Raw genomic sequence first — 20,098 nt, 5'->3', positions numbered from 1 at the left:
TTGGCTGGGTTGAAGGACAGGGACTGTAGAGGACCCTGCCCTGAAGGTCACTGGCATTGTCCTGGCTCTGCCACTAATAAGTGATGTGACCTCAGGAGGTCTTTTCCCATCTCTGGGTCTCAGTTTCTTTGGCTGGAGTGAGGAGCTGGGCACATCACTGGCTCCCGAAACCCCACCTCCAAGCTCTGGGCATCCCTCAGCAGAGCCTCATAGAAGAAAGAGAGAGGGGGTTACCCAAAGGAGGAGGCTTCGTGTCTATCTACCCTGTGGCTATGTCATTACCCACTGTTGTTTAATAAACCACTCCAAAAGTCAGCGGCTTCAAATAGTCATTTGATTTGCTCACGACTCTGTGGGTCAGCAATTTGGGTTGAGTTCTGCTGAGCGGTTCTTTTGCTGATCTCTCCTGGGGTCAGTCATGCAGCCGCAGTCATCTGGCAGTGTGACTGGGCCTGGCTGGCCGGAGATGACCTCGCTCACATGGCTGGCAGCGGGTGCCGGTTGTTGGCTGGGCCACCGGACTCCAGCGGGCTAGGCATCTTCACATGATGGCTGTGGTCCAGAAGTGTGAGTGTGGAAACGGAACTCCACAGTGTCACTTCTGCTGCATTCTTTTGGTCAAAGCAAGTCCCAAGGCCAGCCTTCCAGGTGTGGGGAATAGACTCTATCTCTGGATGAGAGAAGCTGCAAAGAATTCATGGCCATTTTTAATCTGCCACATAGTGGTTGGTCTTTGAGTCCTTTTTTTTTATCTCTTGGTTCAATTGAAGATACATAATAATAGTAGTAATCTTATAAATAAGTGTTTATTTATCAAATGAGGTTATGCATATAAAACACATATAAAAATCTTACCACATGGTATTGTGCTCAGTAAATGCTAGTAGTCTATAATAGTAAACATTATTATTACATAAGTGCATACTCTGGGCCGGGCATTTTAGACACCTGATCAGCAATTCTCACAACGAACTTGAAAGATGGGTATGATTACTTTCGTGATCAGATGAGGAAATCGAGGCCCCGAGAAGTAAAAGTAACTCACCTATTTACATGTAGCTAGTAGGTAGCAGAGCTGGGATTCCAGTCCCGCTGTATCTCCAGAGAGCTAGCTGCAGGGGGTACGAAGAGAGGCAAGGTGGGCTTGGAGAATCTGCACATGGGACCCCCGAGGGTGTTGGCCGAGAGCTCTGAGTGGGCCCCCTGCTGAGGCTGGGGGCCAGGGAAATTCACACAGCTCACACAGGTGGTCTCCCTCCTGGCAGTGACCTTGGCTCACTCGGGGAGTGTAAGCACAGGAGCTTGGCCAGAACCTAGGATGCCTTGCAGGAGCCACTGCTCTGCCTTTGTTGGCTGCACAGGGACACTGTCATTTACATGCTGCCTGGGATACTTCCTGGAAGGGACCCTGTGACTGGTGAGCAAGCAGCTCAACCTCCCCAAAAGGGAATGCAGAACAGACCCTCTTATTCCAAAGGACAGTGGCCAAGGCACCCCACTGACAGGTGCTGCCCACTGCAGGCACCTGCCAGCACCCCTCCCCACCTGCCCCCGACTAATTCACAGCCCCTTCTCCCCCAGCCCCTCCCCCCCCCAGGGCCTTAGCTTGGCTTTTCAGATAAGAACTCCAGGACCTGGCAGAGGAGGTGCTGTGTGAGGCTTTGCAGTCACACTGAAAGGGGTGGGAGTCAGGCATTCAGAACTGGGGACTTGTCAGAGTTTAGCCTGGGGGGCCTACCACCTCCGCCCCTCACCCTGCCCCCCAGTGAGTCCAGAACCCAGACTTGATGACAGGAGGCACGTGAGGTGCTCCAGGTGACCCCTGGGGCTAGGTTTCCCCTGGCCTGGGGTTTCTTTGACCCCTCTCCGCACCCTGAGTGTTCACCCATCAGCGGAGGTAGTAATAGTACCAACCTCTCAGGGCGGCGGCGCGGGCTGGGTGATGCCCCCTGTAAGGGGCCTGGGCTGGGGTGTGGGCCTCCGCCGCTGTTTTCACTTGTGGCTCCCGTACCATCGACTGAACCACCGCCTCAGGGAAATCCTCCTTATTCTTGTCACAGTAACACACGCGGTAGACGGGTCCCTGGTCCTAGCTGGAGCCCGACACTGGGAGACTGAAGAACAAAGACCAGCGGAGGGGTGGGGTGGGGGAGGGGCAGTGGAGAATGGGTCCTGACTGAGCATCGCTGGAGACCCGCGCACCCCGTGGGGTCTGTGCCTGCGCAGTGTCTTAGTCGCTTTCAACACTGAGGGCTTTGACTTCCTTTCTTGTTTCTGCTGGGCGGTCTTAGGCGTTATTGTCCCCATTGACAGACCAGAACACTGAGGTTCAGGGAAGCCACCGAATTACCAAGGGCCACAGAACTCATAACGGGCCTCTCAAAGCCCTTTGGGAGCCTGAGAAGAAATGCAGATTGTGACAGACTGTGACAGTCACAACTGTCCCCCCAGCTGGGGGTTCCCGTCTGAGGGTTCCTGTCTCCCTGTGGAACCTGAGGGCAGAGAACAGGGCCGCTGTCTCAGTGAAGTGAGGAAGTCCAGAAAGTTACGTGCAGAGTGCAGAAGAACCAATCAGATGGAGGGCGGCCTCGAGGGAGGTCCCAGCTGAGCTGGCAACCATGATTTGTCATTGCAGTCACCCTAGGGAGACACCAGTGGACTGTCCGAATAGTCAGGGGGGAAGGGGACTGTCAGTAGAGTAAGAAATATACACTGTACTGTGGTCCTAGCCCTCTATAGCGCTCTCTCACTCTCTCTCTGACACACACACACACACACATACACACACACACACACACACATGCTCATGTGTACACATAGAGTTCATCCTTATTATCTTCTGTTTTATACTCTTGCATTTTATTTTGGAAAAAAGAAAGGCTGATGACAGTTGCACTAATGAGTCATGACCCACAGTTTGAAAAACACTGCGTTCCTTCCTGTACCATTCCTGACATTCAAGGATGGAGGCAGCTCTGCTATGTACTCGAGGTTCTGATCGAGCGACCGGGCCTGTGCTCCCCACCACCACCACCACATGCACCCCGTGGGTAACAGAGCACATTCCCTCTAAAGACAGAATCCTGGGCGCCATCCTCCACTCCTGCCCTGGCCCGCGGTCAGGGGCCCGGGTTTGCTATCGGCCTTCCCATGGGCACTACCGATTGGCTCAGGCCTCCCTCCCACGTCCGCAGAGCCCCAGGGGACAGGCCCTAGGGGCGGCCCAGAGTTCACTCGATTCCTCACTCACCCACACACACACTCATTCACACACACTCACTCATGCTCCCACCAACAGTTCTCTGACACCAGCTGGGGGTCCCAACAACTCAGTTCAGTTCTGACACTGACTGCCAGAGTGAGCACCGACCCCACGAGTTCAAGGACAAGGTCCCCAATAAGACTGCCCTTCCTGCCAGACACCAGCGGGTCCCCAGGCTACCCACACTTCTGTCTGACGTGGCTACAGAGATGACCCCTCCTCAGGTTTGCTAACTCACTAGAATGACTCGGGACTCGCTGAAAACACTACCTGTGATGAACATTTTATTATCAAATGGATACAACTCAAGAACAGCTGAGTGGAAGGGCTGAGCAGGGGTGAGGTCTGGGCTGGGAGGGGTGTGCAAACCTCCAGACCCTCTCTCGGGGGACTCTGGGCCTGTCACCCTCCCTGCACATCAGTGTGTCACCACCGGGGGCTTTTCTGAGCTTCAGCGTCCAGTGGTTTCATCGAGTGTTCCTCGCATGCGTGATTAAGTCATTGCCTACGTGCTTGAACTCCAGCCCTCCTCTTGGGAGGTCAGGGGTCAGGGCTGCAAGTTCCAACCCCCTTTGAAACTAAGGGCCCACTAGGAGTCATCTGATAACTTTCCCTCAGGTATGGTCACAAGAGGCTGTCTGTGAGTAACAAAAGACACTCCCATCATTCAGGAAATTCCAGGGATTTTTGAAGCTTTGTCAGGAAAGGGGACAAAGGCCAGATAAATATATATATTTAAATCACCCACACACTCATTCTCTCTCTCTCTCTCTCTCTCTCTCTCTCTCTCTCTCTCTCTCTCACACACACACACACACACACACACACACACACACTCATTCCCTTGCACACTGCTGGTTCCCACCAGCCTGGTGGGTAGGAGGATGCATCTTGGACCCCTGAAGAAGAGGCAAAATGACCTCTTTTCTTTGAAAGACAGCATACTCGTGCGGTCAGCTCAGGTCCAGGAGACGGGCTCAGGTCCGTGATGCTGCCGCTCAGAGCAGGGCCAGGCGGTGCCAGGGGCCCAGGCATTGTCTCAGAGCCTGGGGCAGAGGCCTCTGGAGGTGAGCTGTCCTCCTGCTGGGCCCTCTGGGAGGGCTGCCCTCCAGGGTGGGCACCCTTGCAGGCAGCAGCCCACCTGCCTCTCACCGCCCCCCCCCCAGCCTCCCTCTCGGTCCTCCTCCGTGCGCCCTGAGTTCTCACGCTCTCTGCAGGCTCCCGAGAGGGGCTGCTAAACTCATTTCCGACCTCCGTTCAGTGGCTCACGGATTCGTGTCACTGCTCCCAAGGGGACATGCACTGTCATGGAAAAGCAAAACCTTAATCTGAAAAACCTTAAGCCCAGGAGCCCACCCCCTGGGCTGGGTGGAGGGCAGTTGAGAGCTCAGGATGCAGACTCTAAGGGCCTGAGCTCAGACCCCAGTGCTAGCACCTACTAACCTGGCGGTCTTGGGCATTACTTCCTCTCCCAGTTTCCTCCTATATGAAATGGGGATAATAATAGCCCCCCACCCCCCGCATAGCGTTAATAAGAGAGTTAAGTAAGGTCAGGGACACTGAGGAACTGATGTCAGGGCTTGGGGAAGCCTGGGAGGGAATGTGTGTTAGCTGTTACCATCAGTGATAACACTGAAACATAATAACAACATTGTATCATAACATAGAAATATGACAATAATAAGAATAGCAATAACAATGGCAGAGAATTTGGAGCATCACCAGAGGGCCCTACGACAGTGTGCCTCTGGGGAAAGGGAGGAAGGGCCATCTCCGTGGTCCTCGAGCCCCTGGCTTAGGGAGCCAGGTCCCCGGGGAGGTGCCAGTGGCCGTTCACGCAGCTGCTCCTCAGCAGCGTTGGCTGGGCTCCTGGTCCTCCAGACTCCAGCCCCGGCGCCCGGGGCCTGAATGGAAGAAGCTTAGACCCCCAGTTGGGGATGCGGGTGGAGGGGAGGGGGACACAGTGACCTTTCTTAGGAAAGGAAGGAATGACCCGGCCTTGGCTAAGGAATGCTAAGTCCCTCCTCCCCAGGGGCATTTGTGCCCCCAGAGGATGGGGACATTCCAGGTACCTATTGTTTCCTGAAAGGATGGCTGAGTTTGGGTAGGGCCAGCAGAGACTGAAAAGGACATTTTTAAACCACCAAGTTTGTAAGTGATGGCCACGGGAGTGCAGCCCCTCAGCAAGCGGAGCCACAGGAGAAGCAGGAGTGAAGGGTCTACAAACACCCCGGCTCTGGCTGGACTCGGGCGACGCTTGTTACTGGAGCAGAGACGCAGCCTCAAGGCCGAGAGATATTGTCTTACTAGACTTGAGTAAACCCACAGGAGCAGAACGGACAGGTCCCACCTGCTGAGAGACCCACGGTGCAGGAAGAGGCCAGGTAGCCTAGGGGGTGTCGAGCAGGGACACCAGGACTGGGGGGCCAAATCCCAACCCTGCCCCTTACAGCTCTCCTGCAGGCCACGCCCATACGGGTATTGACTCACTCAGCACACCAGCTGTGTGTCTGTCAGGATCAGCAAGTGCCTCGGTTTCTTCATCTGTCAAGTGGGGATAACAGTAAGACTCAGCGTCAGAGGGATACAGATAAAGAGCAAGTGAAGATATACAAAGTCTTCATAACAGTTCCCGTCACAGAGGAAGCCCTGCACTCACTCTTAGCTTCTTTATATCTGTGGGGAAAATAATGTGAATTGGCTGCTATCTGTGACGGTTCTCACCAGCCTCCCCCAGGGTGTACACGCTTGGTGAGCATGTGGGGATGGACTGAAATTCAGCCTGACTCTGAACACTAAACTTCTCTAAGTGTGGACCCTGGACGCCCCCCACTCACCCTGTATCAGACCCTGGACCCCCCCCCACTCACCCTGTATCAGAGTCCCCTGGAGCTTTCCTGCCTCTGCCCCTGTCATCGCCACCAACCAGCATCTCCGAGATGGGACACAGGACTCTGCATCTTAAATACCCCTTGCTTAACTCTGTCTACAACACAGAATTCTTCTGGAAACATCCGTTTAGTTGAACCCCTTTCTGTGGGCAAATGAGAAATTGAGGCTCAGAAACCAGGGGACATGGGCCAGGTGACAGACACATGGCTCTTAAGACAGAATCCCCCAATCTCCTGAGAGATGCTTGGCGGTCCACTGTGCCTCCTTGTTTCTGGAATATTCCAGATGACTTCCACCTCTCTGTTGTCCCTCTGACCTCCACCCACATCTTTGATTCACGGATCCCCCCTTCTTCTGTTGCAGACATTCCTGGTTCGCCAGGACAGCTGCTTGAAGCACCTGGTGCTCTGTGTCCAGTTCCCTTCCCTGAACGAGAGCTCGTCCGAGGTGCTCGAATATACCATTAAAGAAGAAAAATCGAGTAAGTACTCATCCTTCCGTTCTGGCCTCCGACCACACAGAAGCAGCAGCGGCAGCAGATGCTACCCCAGCACCACCACCACCACAGACACTCCCATCAGGCCGGAGGAGTTTAGAATTAGAAGCAGGGGGAAGCTTTCAGTACACTGAAGCTGTCCGGCCCTGTTTGTTTGAACTTGGTTTAAAACACAGAGTCAGTGTCAGTTTCCGCTCACCATGTCACCGCTTGTGGGCTTTGCTTCTTGTAGCTGCTGTGTAGTTGCCGCCTGTTTGCTCGGACCAGAGAGAGGGAGGAAATGGAGAGGAAGTGTCTGGGGCCCTGGATCTTAGTGACAGCTGAACACATACTCAAGCTGTGACCTCGGAAAAGTCACTGATCCTCTCCGAGCCTCTGTTTTCTCACCTGTCAAATGGACATAGTAGTCACTTCCTGCCGGTATCACAGGACCTTTGTGAGGGTCAAATGGACAAGTGCTTTGAAAGACAAAAATCCTGTGTGTGCCCAGGGCTGCCAGGAGCAGGCTTACACCTCAGTGGAAGAGTGTTTGGGGGCCCCTGACCAAGGGTGGGTTTGTGCACAGTGAAATTGTGTGGGCTTCCCCTCCTCTCCTGCGCCAGGCCACATACCAAGGGCCCAAAAGTCTGTTAGAGGAATCTGAAGAATATCCCAAGTACCGCTTAGATCCTCTTATAAGTGGGCCCAGTGCATGTGGGAAGCTTTTTACTCTTGCTTAGCAACAGAGTGACAGCTAGAGAGTAAAATACGTATTAAATATGATAAAAGTATTATAAGTACATAATATAAATATTTATCTATATTTATGCATACTTATGCATAATTATATATTATGTACATATGTAATTTATGTTTACATAATTAAATATTACATAAATACTTTTAAATATTTATTAACAATTTTGGAAAGCTTGTTTCTTCAGAGTCGCTTATGTGCAACACTGGGAATATGCAAAGACGAGTAAGACAGAGTTCTGGCCGCAAGGGTCTCCCAGTCTAATTGGAGGGTGTGGGACATGGTGGGTGGGGAAAACAGACATCAATACTTGCTGTGCAGTGTGACAGGCGTGACTGCAAAGGGACCCTGGGCTGAGGGCCACAGAGGACACAGAGGTCGAATGAACTCAAAATGAGTCTGGAGGTGTTGGCTAGAAATGAATGATAGAGAGTTATTGAAGGCACTAGGCAGAAACCCAGAAGTGTTCCAAAAAGACAGGAAAGCTAAGAATTCTTACACTATAAAGTACATTCTTGAGAATGATCAGTCATGCTTCTTAGCCCTAAGATTGGGCCGGGGCTGTTATCAGTGAGATGGGGGGTGACCTGGAGGATGGGTACCAGGAGGTCTGGTCACATCCAGTGGTCAGGACAATGGATGTCAGCGGCTGGCCGGTGGTCTGGATACGTGATTCCTTCGGGAGATAATCAGAAGGTTATGCACAGGTCTGGTATGTGTCCAGATACGTGTCCAGGCACTGATGCAGGCCTCGGAAGTTCAAACGTTTAAGTCGTCAGGCTAGTTAGGACAGGAATGGCCTCTTCCTCGTGCCTCAGCCTACTTGATTTCAGTAATTGAGCAGCTTGACTATAGTGACCACATTTTATTTCTTCCGCTCTGTTCCTCACAAACCATGGTGGGAAGGATTCCGGGAGGGGTGTCACAGAGTAGGGAACACGGCTGGGTCCTGAAGGGTGAGTGCATTAGTTAGCTGATTTTCTAAGTCGGGAGTAGGAGGAGAAGTTGAAAACAGAGGCCAGTCCCAGCCCTTGCTGTGGAAGGTCCTTTCCATAGAGACCCACACTCACGAAGAATGGGTAAAACGTAATTCACTCATCCGTGTGTTCAACAGATAGTTACTCAGATAGTTACTCAGTGTCTCGTCTGTGTCAGGCACCATCCTGCTACTGGGGACAGAGCAGGGAACAAACCCCATCCCTGCTTCTCAGAGCTTCCATTCAGATCGAGCGGGGGACAATAAGTAGACAATTTAGGGTGACTGTCCAGTGGAGTCAGGCTACGGAGAACATGGACACGGGGAGATTAGCCAGTTGCTGCAATAACAGCAAAAGGTATCATGGCTGAAACCCAGAAGAGGCTGGTTTCCTGCTCATACGCAAGATTCCTGATCCATAAGTAAAGTGTAGGAACGTTGGCTAATGGAGGCTCTGCCACCCCGAGCACACAGCCTCCACTTTCCCATGGTTGGCTCCAGACCAACAGGCTGGAAGGGCAAAGAGCTTGGAGGAGGATTGTGGGCGGATCTTACCAAGCCCTGGAAGTGGGTGTGTGTCACCTGTACTTGTATGCCATTGGCTGAAACTCGGTCATATGACCACACAGCTGCAAAGGAGCCTGGGAAATGTGATGCAGGTGTATGTCCAGGCAGAGCCAGAGGGCTTGGATTTTGAACTGCTAGAAATGTAAGGTGATAGAGTGTGTGGGGTTGTTGGTTTATAGAGAGGATGTTAATGACCCCTGTGCAGCAGGAAAGAAAGGGTAGGGATCTCGAAGTGGAAGGAAACAGAGATCTAGTTTTCTAAGACCAAACACTTAGCGCCCTCTACTGACTGCAGAAGAGTAGAGTTGTTTGGGGCACCTGCTGCTCTCCAAGAACCCTTTCTCAGACGTTCTCAGCAGGTGCCTCTGGGGCGGCAAGGACCCTAGGTGCTCTCTTGAGGTGCTGAGAGAGAGACAGACATCAGCCTATCTGCTAATGGACTTGCATTGTCCTGCTTCTTAATCAGAGTAGCCAGGCCACAAGGACTTCCCTGCCTAGAGACTAGTTACTTACGTGTCTTTAGAACCCCAAGCGTCAAACGTGCTCTTAGATTTTAAAACCAGTATCAGGAAAGTACCTAAAAGTGGGAGTAGTGATGTGCTGAACCTGTCACATGTCAACATGCGCTCTGGAAAGTGCAAGAAGGGAATACTGTTCAAGGTCCGGCTGATCGGGAAGGCTTCTTGGAGGAAGCGGAAATCAGGCTGGACCGACAGAATGCCTGGAAGTTCAGCTTTTCGCCTTTGCTGTGTGCTTCTCTCCCACCTCGCTGCCCCAGCCTCCAGGGCAGTCACTTCTAGGTCTTTCCAGTCCAAATGCAGCCGCCCCGCCACACACACACACACACACACACACACACACACACACACACACACACACACACACCGCAAGCTGCCCTGCCTCCTGGACCCTGGTCAGAAAGCTTGGAACCAGGGCACCGTGTCCGATTGTGTGTCTTATTTCCGATTAGGAGGCCAAGGGACACACAGGGGCACTTGGGGATGGGGGCAGCTTACTTCCCTGCGTTTGTGATTTCCACCCAGCACCATGTGGTAGAATATCATTTTCCATTTTCAAACTTTTAAAAATTCAGTACCCAGCTTTGCTCAAAAGACCGTCAAGGCCCTGGCCAGTTGGCTCAGTGGTAGAGTGTCAGCCTGGCGTGTGGAAGTCCCGGGTTTGATTCCCGGCCAGGGCACACAGGAGAAGCGCCCATCTGCTTCTCCACCCCTCCCCTTCTCCTTCCTCTCTGGCTCTCTCTTCCCCTCCCGAAGCTGGGGCTCCATTGGAGCAAAAGATGGCCCGGTCGCTGGGGATGGCTCCTTGGCCTCTGCCCCAGGCGCTGGAGTGGCTCTGGTCGTGACAGAGCGATGCCCCATGGTGGGCAGAGCGTCGCCCCCTGGTGGGCGTGCCGGGTGGATCCCGGTCGGGCGCATGCGGGAGTCTGTCTGACTGCCTCCCCATTTCCAGCTTCAGAAAAATACAAAAAAAAAAAAAAAAAATGGTCAAAAACCAAACCAAAAATCCTTTATATAACATAACACTTCTACTCATGATCTGTGACCATGCACTGTAACTACGCAGATATGGTCTGTGTTTGTGTGTTTTAATTTGCTCATTCTTTACACCACTTAACTGCTCCCCTCACTTCTGACCCCTGAGATCTGCGCCCATGGCAAACCCAGACGGTATTAAGGCAGGAGCAGGTAATATGTATCTTTGCCATGTTGATTCCCTGGGCCTACCTTTTTTCTCTCGTCTTCCCACTCGGTATTTTCCTCCTTAGCCTGGTGGGGGAGCCCGGACTATAGAAAACACACAGTTCGCGCCGGAAGCCCAGGGCTGCCTTTTACTCGCTCCGTGACCTTGGGCACCAGGGTCCCGCAGGGGGGATGACAATGGCGCCTGCCCCAGAGGGTGCTGGGAGGAGTTAGTGTGCCCAAAGTGCTCAGGACAGGGAGCACCCTTCCACTCGCTAGATGGGATGCTGTCCGATTCATGCATCAACTAGATCTCCAGAAAAAGATAATAAAGTGCTTAGGGTAGTCCCTGGGGAACAACGGGAGGTTGGAGTCGTGTTTGCTGCTGTTTTCTTGTTAATCCTCCTGCAGGGTTAAGCCAAAGGAGGCGTGGAGCGAGCCCACACACATGGCGCCGAGGCTCTGGGTAATTCCGAGTACACGGGGGCCTGCCCGTAGTCCCTCTTGGGAGGAGGGAGCCACCAACAGCCTGAGTCCCCCTGTGGCTGGGGTGGCTGCCGCGGAGGGCGGCCTGAGGAGGAAGTGGCAAGGGAAAGGCCCAGGGCCTGGAACTGGGGCCCTGTGTTGGGACTCCCCACGCAGAGCTGAGGCCAGGGAAGGAGGCGAGGGGATCTCCCGAAAGTGGGTGGTCAGCCTCAGCTGCGGCCTCACCTGTCTGCCTCGAATGAGCAGGCCTCCCCCGGACTGGAGACCTCTGTGCGTCTGTGTGCAGCCTTGACCTCCAGTTCCCCGTGCAGGGTTTCTCTGCCAAACCCTGAACAGTCAGCTCAGACTAGTTATGCCACAGTAACAAGCAGCCCCGAACTACAGTGACTTGCACACAGGGTGTATATGCACACAGGGTGTATATGCACACGGGGTGTGTATGCACACAAAATGATGTGAGTGTATCGTTCACTCCTGTTACGTGTCAGCTGAGACTGTATGAAAACACCTTCATTCTGGGCTGAAAGAGCAGCACCATGGGGCGGGGTGGTGGGAGGGAGACGGGTGGCAGAATTCCACATTGCTCTCAAAGGCTTTATGCAGAGGTGGCAGGTATTGTGTCCCCTCGCATCTCGTTGGCCAAAGCAGGTCAGACAGCCGCGGGATGGGAAGTATTATCCTTCCGCCTGCATGTGGCCAGCAGGGAGGAGTCGCGATGATTTTGAATGAGTTTTATCAGCTACTGCATCCCCAGTACTCCTCTGTGCTACACTAAGGTGACCACAAGGCTTTGCGGTGTCTGAGTCACCACTTAGCTTTATCGGGGACCCTGAGAGACAGCTCTCTGTGTGTGTGGTGGGAGGCAGGAAGGAGTGGAGAACCAGCAGAAGAGGCCTAGCTCTTCTAATCATTACTCGTGCCCATGTCCAAGTTGGGACAGCAAACACCGTGGACGAGGGAGCAGGAACAGGACGGATGGAGGCTAGTCCGCTTCTGGACGGCAGCCCTGATCCTTCATGGCTGTAATGAACCACCCGGCCGGGGCACGATCTGCTCTTCCACTAGTCTGCATCGCTGAAGGTGGTGACAAGGAGATGTTCGTGTGATGGCATTTTTCTGCGGGCTGCTAAGAAAAGGAAAAGCAGCGGCCCCTGTCTCTAGAAGAGGAACCAGGAGGCAGTGGTGGTGGACGGTGTGGTCCGACCCCCACAGGAAGTGGCTCTGGGCACTGGGTCTGAGCCACCTGCCCCTAGCTTCTCGGGCAGCCCCTTTACCCGCCGCCTGTTCCCTGCTACCTGGCGGAGCCCTGGCTTGCTAACGCCTGGCCAGGCCAGCTCTGTTGGGATTTCTTCCTGCCCTGGGCATGTCTCCCACTCTCGGGCCTGTGGTTTCAGGCCCAGTAGTGGACGCTGAGAGATACACTTGTACTTGGGAGCAGAATGCACCTCATGGGCACCTGGTGAACATTGTGCTGATTGGCACTGATAGCGCTCACCTCCGGATGGGGGAGACCTTACACCAAGGAGGAGGGAAGTTCTAGGTGAGTCCTGGGAGTAGAGATCGGTCTGTGTGGGCCGGTCAGGGTGTTGTCACCCAGAATGACTTTGAAGTCCACACGAAAGAAATGCACAGGCGCTCTTGGGTTTGACCCTTTTACCAACTGGCCCATTATTCTAGAGTGATATTTACACCTGTATTTGGACTAAAATGTGTTAAGTCCAAAAAAAAAAAAAGATAAGGAACGAGTATAATGAGAGTCAGGGTTGGCATGGAGAAGGCAGGCTCTAGCTGTTTGCATCGTGGCGAGTTGGGCGCTCTGGTTGATGCAAACCTCTTCTGAAAGCATGAGCGAGCTTTGGAAAGGCGGACAGTTCTAGGTCTTTGTCTGTCTGTCACCTTGTGACATCAGACAAGTTTTTTAAGTCCTCTGTGCTTCCACGTCCTCATCTGTAACACAGCTACTGGAGGACTGATGAGTGAACACATGGAGGGACACACGACGGCACTGCATGGCGCGAGGGAAGCACTCAACAGCGTCGTAACTAGGATATTGGGATTGTAATAAGGAATACCTATTTGGTTATTGTTCCATTCGTGGCACAGAACTCCCCAAGGCCTTGGAATTTCCTAAACGGTAAGAGCGACAAGGCTGTCTTGATGTTTATCACCAGCCCCTTTCAGCCACACCTGAGTTTATGTTCATGGCACCTCAGGCTGGGGACCAGTAGCCAGGAGAGCCAACCATGTGATTGGAAGGTTGGCACTTGCAGCCTCAGCCCCCTGACCTTGGGGAGGGCCGAGGGGCTGGAGGTTGAGTCAATTGCTAATGGCCAATGAATCATGCCTGTGTGATGAAGCCTCCATAGAAACCCGAAAGGACAGGGTTTGGAGAGCTTCCACGCTGATGAACACGTGGAGATTCAGGGAGCAGGGACGCTCAGAGACCGTTTACTTAGCCCTATGCGAGCTCCACGCCCTCCCACTTACCTTGCCGGATACACCACTTCCATCGGCTGTTCCTGACTTGTATCACTTTATAATAAACTGGTGATCCAGTAAGATGTTCCTCTGAGTTCTGTGAGTCACTCTAACAAACTCTCAGAATGAACCGAAGATGGGGCCCGGGGCGGTCAATGGAACCTCATATCTGTAGCTGCTTGATGACAAGCCCACGTGCCAACCTGGACTAGCAGCTGACATTAGATGGGGCAGGGCGGGAGGCAGTCTTGTAGGACTGAGCCCTTAACCTGAAGGGTTTGACACTGTTTCCCGGTAAATAATGTCAGAATTGAGTTGAATGGTAGGACTCTGAACTGGTGTCAGAGAATTGCATTGGTGTGGGAACACACACACACACACACACACACACACACACACACACACACACATTGGGACTGATGTCATAATCAGAGTCACTCTCTAACATCAGTGTTGTCTCCTGGATGAAATGAGACCTTTATGGGGGAAAGCTGTCACCACGCCTATGTGTCGGGAAGACTCAGTAAACACCAGCAGTTATAATTAGCTACGGATATTGAGTAGCATGCAGCTTACACCTCAAAACCATCATTTCCTGCGCCACCTCGCTCCTGATAACTCCTCTAAGAGGCTGATCTCTTATCTCATGTTGGTTATTACCCATGGAGGTGTGGGCTAAAAGCTTACCAGTTTGTTTCTTTCTGTTTCCTGCAATTCCCTTTCAGGCCTCCAAAATTGGGTTGGCCCAAGAGGGAAAAAATATCGTTTCATAATTTAACCTCAAGAATTTATTATTATAAAACATCGATGAATTTCTTTCTGTAGTTTAATAAATTTTGAATCATATCATCTTTAGCCTTCTTTTGCTCACTCAAACATTTTATTGGGAGTTTTCTCCATTTCATTAAACATTTTCAAGTCTTTACAACCAATTAAATATAGGCATACCTCCTTTTTATTGTGTTTTGCGTTATTGTACTTTGCAGATACTGCGTTTTTTTACACATTGAAGGTTTGTGACGTTGCATTGAGCAAGTCTATTGGCACCATCTTTCCAGCAGGCTCAGAGGATGGTTAGCATTTTTTAAATCAATGAGGTATTTCAAAATTTGGGTTATGTATGTTTTTTTAGACCTAATACTATTACACACTTAACAGGCTACAGTATAGTGTATAAAGATAACTTTTATATGCACTGGGAAACCAAAAACTTCCTGAGACTCACTTTATTAAACAATACTTGCTTTATTGCGGTGGTCGGGAGCCGTACCGCAATGTCTCCGAGCCCTGCCTGAACGTTCTGAATGGCTCCTGAAGAAAGATGCACGTGACGTGCTCTGTGACGTGGACCCTGACACTGGATCAGTGGGGGAGACACACACACCCTTAACCAAAAATGCAAGCCAGGTTGTCCTAAGTGCTAGAAGTGTCCTGTGCGCTTTGGGGCAATAAAATTGATTACTTTAGACTGTGGGAGATCAACCCAAGTCTCCTTGGGCCTTGGAGGATGGGAAATCATTCTGAGAAGGAGAAAATGGGGACAAGGCATCTTTAGCAGAGACCACAGCCTATACCAGGCCCAGAGGCAGGGAAGAATCAGGAAAGGGGGGAGGGGTGACACTGTTGGGGTAAGGTAACTGGAAATAGAACTGAAGGTGAGGCCGGGCAGGTGGGGTTCAGCTGGGTCACGGAGGACCCTGACAGCCACCCCAGGTATTAGGGATGTGGTTTGTAGGTCATAGGAAAGGCGTGATGAAAGTCTGAGCAGGAAGTGCCCCGACGAGATGATCAGTGTTTTAGAAGAGAGCTCAGCTGTGTGTGTGATGGATGGGAAGGTCAACTGTGCCAGGACACTGGACAGAGGAAGAGGAGGGCAAGTTTGAGGGACTTGCCAAAGGTGGAGACCTGGTGGCTGCCCCGGAACTGCGCTGGGGAGCGGGTGAGGCCAAGAGGAGGGGCGGGGCCTGGGGCCGAGGGGCGGGGCCTGGGGCCGAGGGGAAGCCCTATTGGGGGATGAGGCCGGAGAGGAGGCGGAGATGTGGCACTGCCTGTCTGGGAAGCATGGACGCAGGGACCTCAGGAGTTGGTTGTGCCCTAAGGAGATAGGACACAGGAGGAGGTCTTGACAGAGATGGGAGAAAGGTCCACAGAGGTAAGAGAAGGAAGAAAAGGGAAAGGGGTTTGTAGGGGGTGGGGTGGGGATGTCATGCCAACTTTAGGCCCAATTGCGTGGCCTTAGCCAAATCTACAGTGACTGCCACCTTCCAGGGCTTTAAAACAGCTTCAGAAAATGTGTCTAAGGGGAAAAGTCCAACTCAGCTGTCTCGGAGAACCAGGGGTGCCCAGCCTCCCCTCTTTCGAAGGGTCCAGGCCTTCGTAACCCCTGGGCTCCTGTGGGTTGTCTTAGCTCAGCATTTGCATCTGGGACTCCCGCCCCCCCCCCCTTGCCAGCTGTTTCAGCCGCCCTGTCCCTCCTTCTTGAAAATCAGCTCTGTGGAAACTCTCTAGCCAGTAAACAGATTTATACTCACAGGTGAAAGGCTAACGCAAGCCACAGCAATGTGGTGCTCCAGGCCATGAGGGTGCATTTCAATAGGCACGAACTTGACAGTACTGGTTTCAGCGATGGAATGTCGTTTGCCCTGGCTGTCCTGACACAGCGGAGAAGGGGCACCTGGTCTGCGTAAGGCTCATCCTGACAGCTAGCATCCTCCCTCTGCCCACACCCACCCCGGCCATGGACTTCCCAACATGGCAACTTAGGCGGACAGCAAGGTCTCATGATGTGTCCCTCGCCTGTTCTTGCCTGTTTGGGATGACTGCCCCCAGGTTATCGCCATGTGGAGGGCCCCTTGGAAGGGAAATGACTCCGGCATCCCGTCTGGAGCTGCCCGGCTCCCTCTGTGCCCCTGCCTTCACCCTCACCGTGTCTGTCCCACCTCTGTGCCTGAGTTTGGGTGTCTCCTGCCCCCTCGGCCTGCCAGGTCTCACCCTTCGCTGTCTGTTCCATATTTTCACATCTTCGTTCCCCGCTGGCAGGAAGCTTCTGAGGGTAGACTGTGTGTCTGATACAACATTTGAGGTCCCCCGGGGCCTGTCAGAGGGCACGGCAGGCAGAAATTGCTCGGCTAACTCTGTGCCACTGGTCAGCTGGTTAATAACACCTCAAACTGGTTTTTTTTCTTCTTTTCCAAGTGGGAGGAGGGGAGATAGAGAGACAGACTTCTGCATGTGCCCCAACCAGGATCCACCCAGCAACACCCCCCCCCCCCATATGGGGTTGATACTCTGCCCTTCTGGGGCCATGCTCACAACTGGGCTATTTGTAGCACCTGAAGAGGAGGATGCACTGAGCCATCCTCAGTGCCTGGGACCAATGCCCTCAAACCAGTCAAGCAATGGCTGCAGGAGGCAGAGGGAGAAAGTGAGAGAAGGGGAAGAGGGAGGGGTGGAGAAACAGATGGTCACCTCTCCTGTGTGCCCTGACTGGGAATCACACCCGGGACCTTCATAAACCAGGCTGATGCTCTACCACTGAGCCAACCAGCCAGGGCAATAATGCCTCACATTTGAGCAGAGAGAAAACCTGGTCTGGAAAGACTGAGGAGGTGGGCTTTATAACCCAGTGGACCTCAGTCCAAATCTCACCCCTTTGTATTCATCAGCTGTGGGGTCTTGGTGATGCTGCTCAATCCTTTATCTCCCCAAGCCTTGGTTTTCTCAACTGTAAAATGGACTCATGATCATAGTGGAACTGCATACAGTAGGTGCTTGAAAAATGTTAACTTCCCCTCCTCCTCCCTGACTGCCCGCCTTCCTCCTTAGCTTGGTTTGGGTCTTAGGGCTAGAAAACTTGGACTTGTATTCAGTTCTGCTGCTTAACTAGCTCTGCTTAACTAAAGCAAGTTGTCTGTCTCCTGAGCCTCACTCTCCTCCGCCACAAATGGGTCAATGATGCTCCAAGGAAATTGTTACGAGGAATAGACAAGAAAACATATGTGACTATATCTAAGACCTGGCAAAAATGCAAGAGTGAGCTGAATACTGCTGCATGTGTGCAGTCGTGCATATAGGTAGCTAGCTTCTATTGCTCCCTGGGTTGTCGTAAGACCAGGTTCTACTCTTAAAAAGTTCTCTTGGGTAGCTGAGTAGATTGGGGTAAGAACAGCAGAAACAAGGCAGAGAGTGCTTTTGCAAGTGCTTTGTGGCTCTCACGGGCCCCTGTGCGGAGGCTCGGCTTGCTCTGGGAGGGTTACCCCACATTCAGGACGTCTGAGGAGATGTTCCGGCTTTGGGGGTTTTCCCAGAACTGGAAGCCGGTTGTTACCTGCAGCACCTCTGGACAACCCTGATTTATTTTGCTCTGGGAGTTTCCAGGTGGCTTCCCCACCTGGCAGAGCGAGCAGCTCTGGGGTCCATGTGAGCTTGGCAGAGCTGTGGGCAGGTGCCGATGAATTGGGCTGTCATTTGGCTCTCTTGGTAACTTGCTGTGTGACTTCAAGCAAGTCACCCCGTCTCTGAACCTCCTGGGAGAAGAAACCCCTGACCTCACAAAATGCTTTGCAAGGGTGAGGGCCCACACAGAGAGAAGGAGCTGCTCTTCGTCCACCTGGCCCACACACCTGGTTCTAAAGCCTCAGCACCAGCACCTCCAAGGAAAAGACAGCTTGCTGGGCATCCAGGGAGCCCAGCTGGCCTCCTGGGAAGTCACGTTGTTATGTCTGTCCCGTCAGCTTCTCCTTTCCGCCCAAACTACGTAAAGAAGCAGTCAGAGGTGAAGCCTTCCGGAGAGTTCCGTGGAGATGGACTGGCGTCTCTGTGGCTCTGTGCGCCCCTCTCCCCGTCCCTGTCCGAGGATCGGTGGTCACTCTGTGCACCTTTTACCGGCAGTCCTGGTCCTGACCCTGCGTTGCGTTGGGCTTATTCCTGTCTTGGCCGTGGTGTCCACAGTGGAAACTTTTAGGGAACTTCTCCAGTGAAACTTCCCCTGCTGGGATGTTCCTTTAATGTAGTCATTGTTGCCGGCCCAGGCTGCCCTGGGCAGCCCCCAGGTGAGAACCAGTTCCCCAATAACGAGGCCTTGCCCAGGAAATCTTAGCCAGCCTTCAGCCCCCATTCCCGGGGACCCGCTGTGTCCCAGGCAGGGGTGGGCGGCCATAGAACCCACTCCTCTCGTCTTCACCACGGCCCTCAGTAGCAGGTGCTGGGACCCCCGTTTCCAGCTGAGGAAACTGTGCCCGAGGGTGGAACCGGGGTTGAACCTGGGCTGTCGACTTCTGCTTTCCGAGCGCCTTCACCTGGGCCAGGCCCTCTCTCGGCTGGTCTGCCATGGTCCTCGTGCGAACATGTGGCTCTCCATGTCAGGGGAGGCGGAGGACGCCAGAGACGGAGGGCGCGCAGCCAGCCGCCGAGTGCATGTAAAAATCAGTAGTCACCCTCAGACTCTGGGGCCCAAGCTCAGATGACAGCCCAGTGCCTGGTGTTCACTGCAGAGGGCCGGGCTGGACAGAAAGGAGGCAGACAGGGACCGGATAGCTTCGACAAGGACAGTCGTGATGAGGGGGGGGTCCCTCAAGTCAGCAGGGTCCCCTGAGCTTCAGGAGTCTTAATGGTCTTGCCTCTTGGTGACCACCTGAAGGTGGGCTTGTCGCTGAGCTGTGGATTGGCTGTGTGCTGGCGCTGGTTTCTTCCAGCCCGGGGAGCCCGTGGTGCTGTCTCTCCCCGTCAGTGTGGCAGGAGCGTTCACCTTCTGGAAATGGACAGAGGCTCTCAGTCGGGGGAGAGCCTGTTGTTACCCGTGTACCAGCTCCCATGCTGTGTCCCCATTAACAAAGTGGGGACGGGAGTGCCCACCTTGTGGGACCATCGGGAGGTGACGTACGGGTGAGCATTTTGCACACCAAAGCCTGGTGTGCGTGCGTAGATATGATGCATGTATTCCTATGTTATTGTTATAATTTTTACATGAAAAGATGTATCTTTAGTAAAAGGGGGGCTGCATCTTTGCAGAAACAGGAAATAAAGTGGAATCGGGGTGGAACGACAGGTACAGGGTAGGCTCCCAGGGAAATCATGGGATGACATTGAGACCACGAGGTCCCTCCTAGTGGCAGCCCGAGAGGCTCCTCCGTACTGACTTCAGGGGCCTGCGGACCAGAGCCGCCCTGTCAGTCACTGAGAGGACGCTGTTCAGCATTTTCCACAGACTCTTTAAGAAAAGCCAGTGGCGGTGACAGTAGCAGAAAGAACCCGCAGACGGCAGGCCCGGATTTGAAGGCTGCCACCTCCTCGCTGGTGAACTGGGACAAGCATCTGAGCCTTTTCCAGCTCAGTGTCCTCGTCTGTAACTTATGGGTTTGGGGAGCCCGGTGGAAGGAGGCCTGTGGGGGGTCTTGGCAGACAGAGACCGCATTGGATGTGTGTGGGTTCTGCTCTCTCTCCCGGGACCCCTCAGAACTCCATTCCACAGCCCCGTCTCAGGACGCCAGGTGGATCCCCAGTATGC

At 53.2% G+C, this 20,098-nt stretch overlaps 1 protein-coding gene across 2 annotated transcripts in view; it reads left to right on the top strand.

Moving 5' to 3' along the window:
• RIN3 (Ras and Rab interactor 3) overlaps positions 1 to 20,098 on the top strand; it is a 126,921-nt gene that overhangs the window by 47,238 nt on the left and 59,585 nt on the right. For both annotated transcript variants that reach the window (XM_066343783.1, XM_066343782.1), the window contains exon 3: positions 6,518 to 6,635. In XM_066343783.1, coding sequence (XP_066199880.1) covers positions 6,518 to 6,635 — 118 coding nt within the window. The remainder of the gene's footprint in view (positions 1 to 6,517; positions 6,636 to 20,098) is intronic.

Source organism: Saccopteryx leptura, chromosome 6 (assembly GCF_036850995.1).
Source record: "Saccopteryx leptura isolate mSacLep1 chromosome 6, mSacLep1_pri_phased_curated, whole genome shotgun sequence".
Lineage (NCBI taxonomy): Eukaryota > Metazoa > Chordata > Mammalia > Chiroptera > Emballonuridae > Saccopteryx > Saccopteryx leptura.
This window is presented reverse-complemented; position numbering and strand designations above follow the sequence as displayed.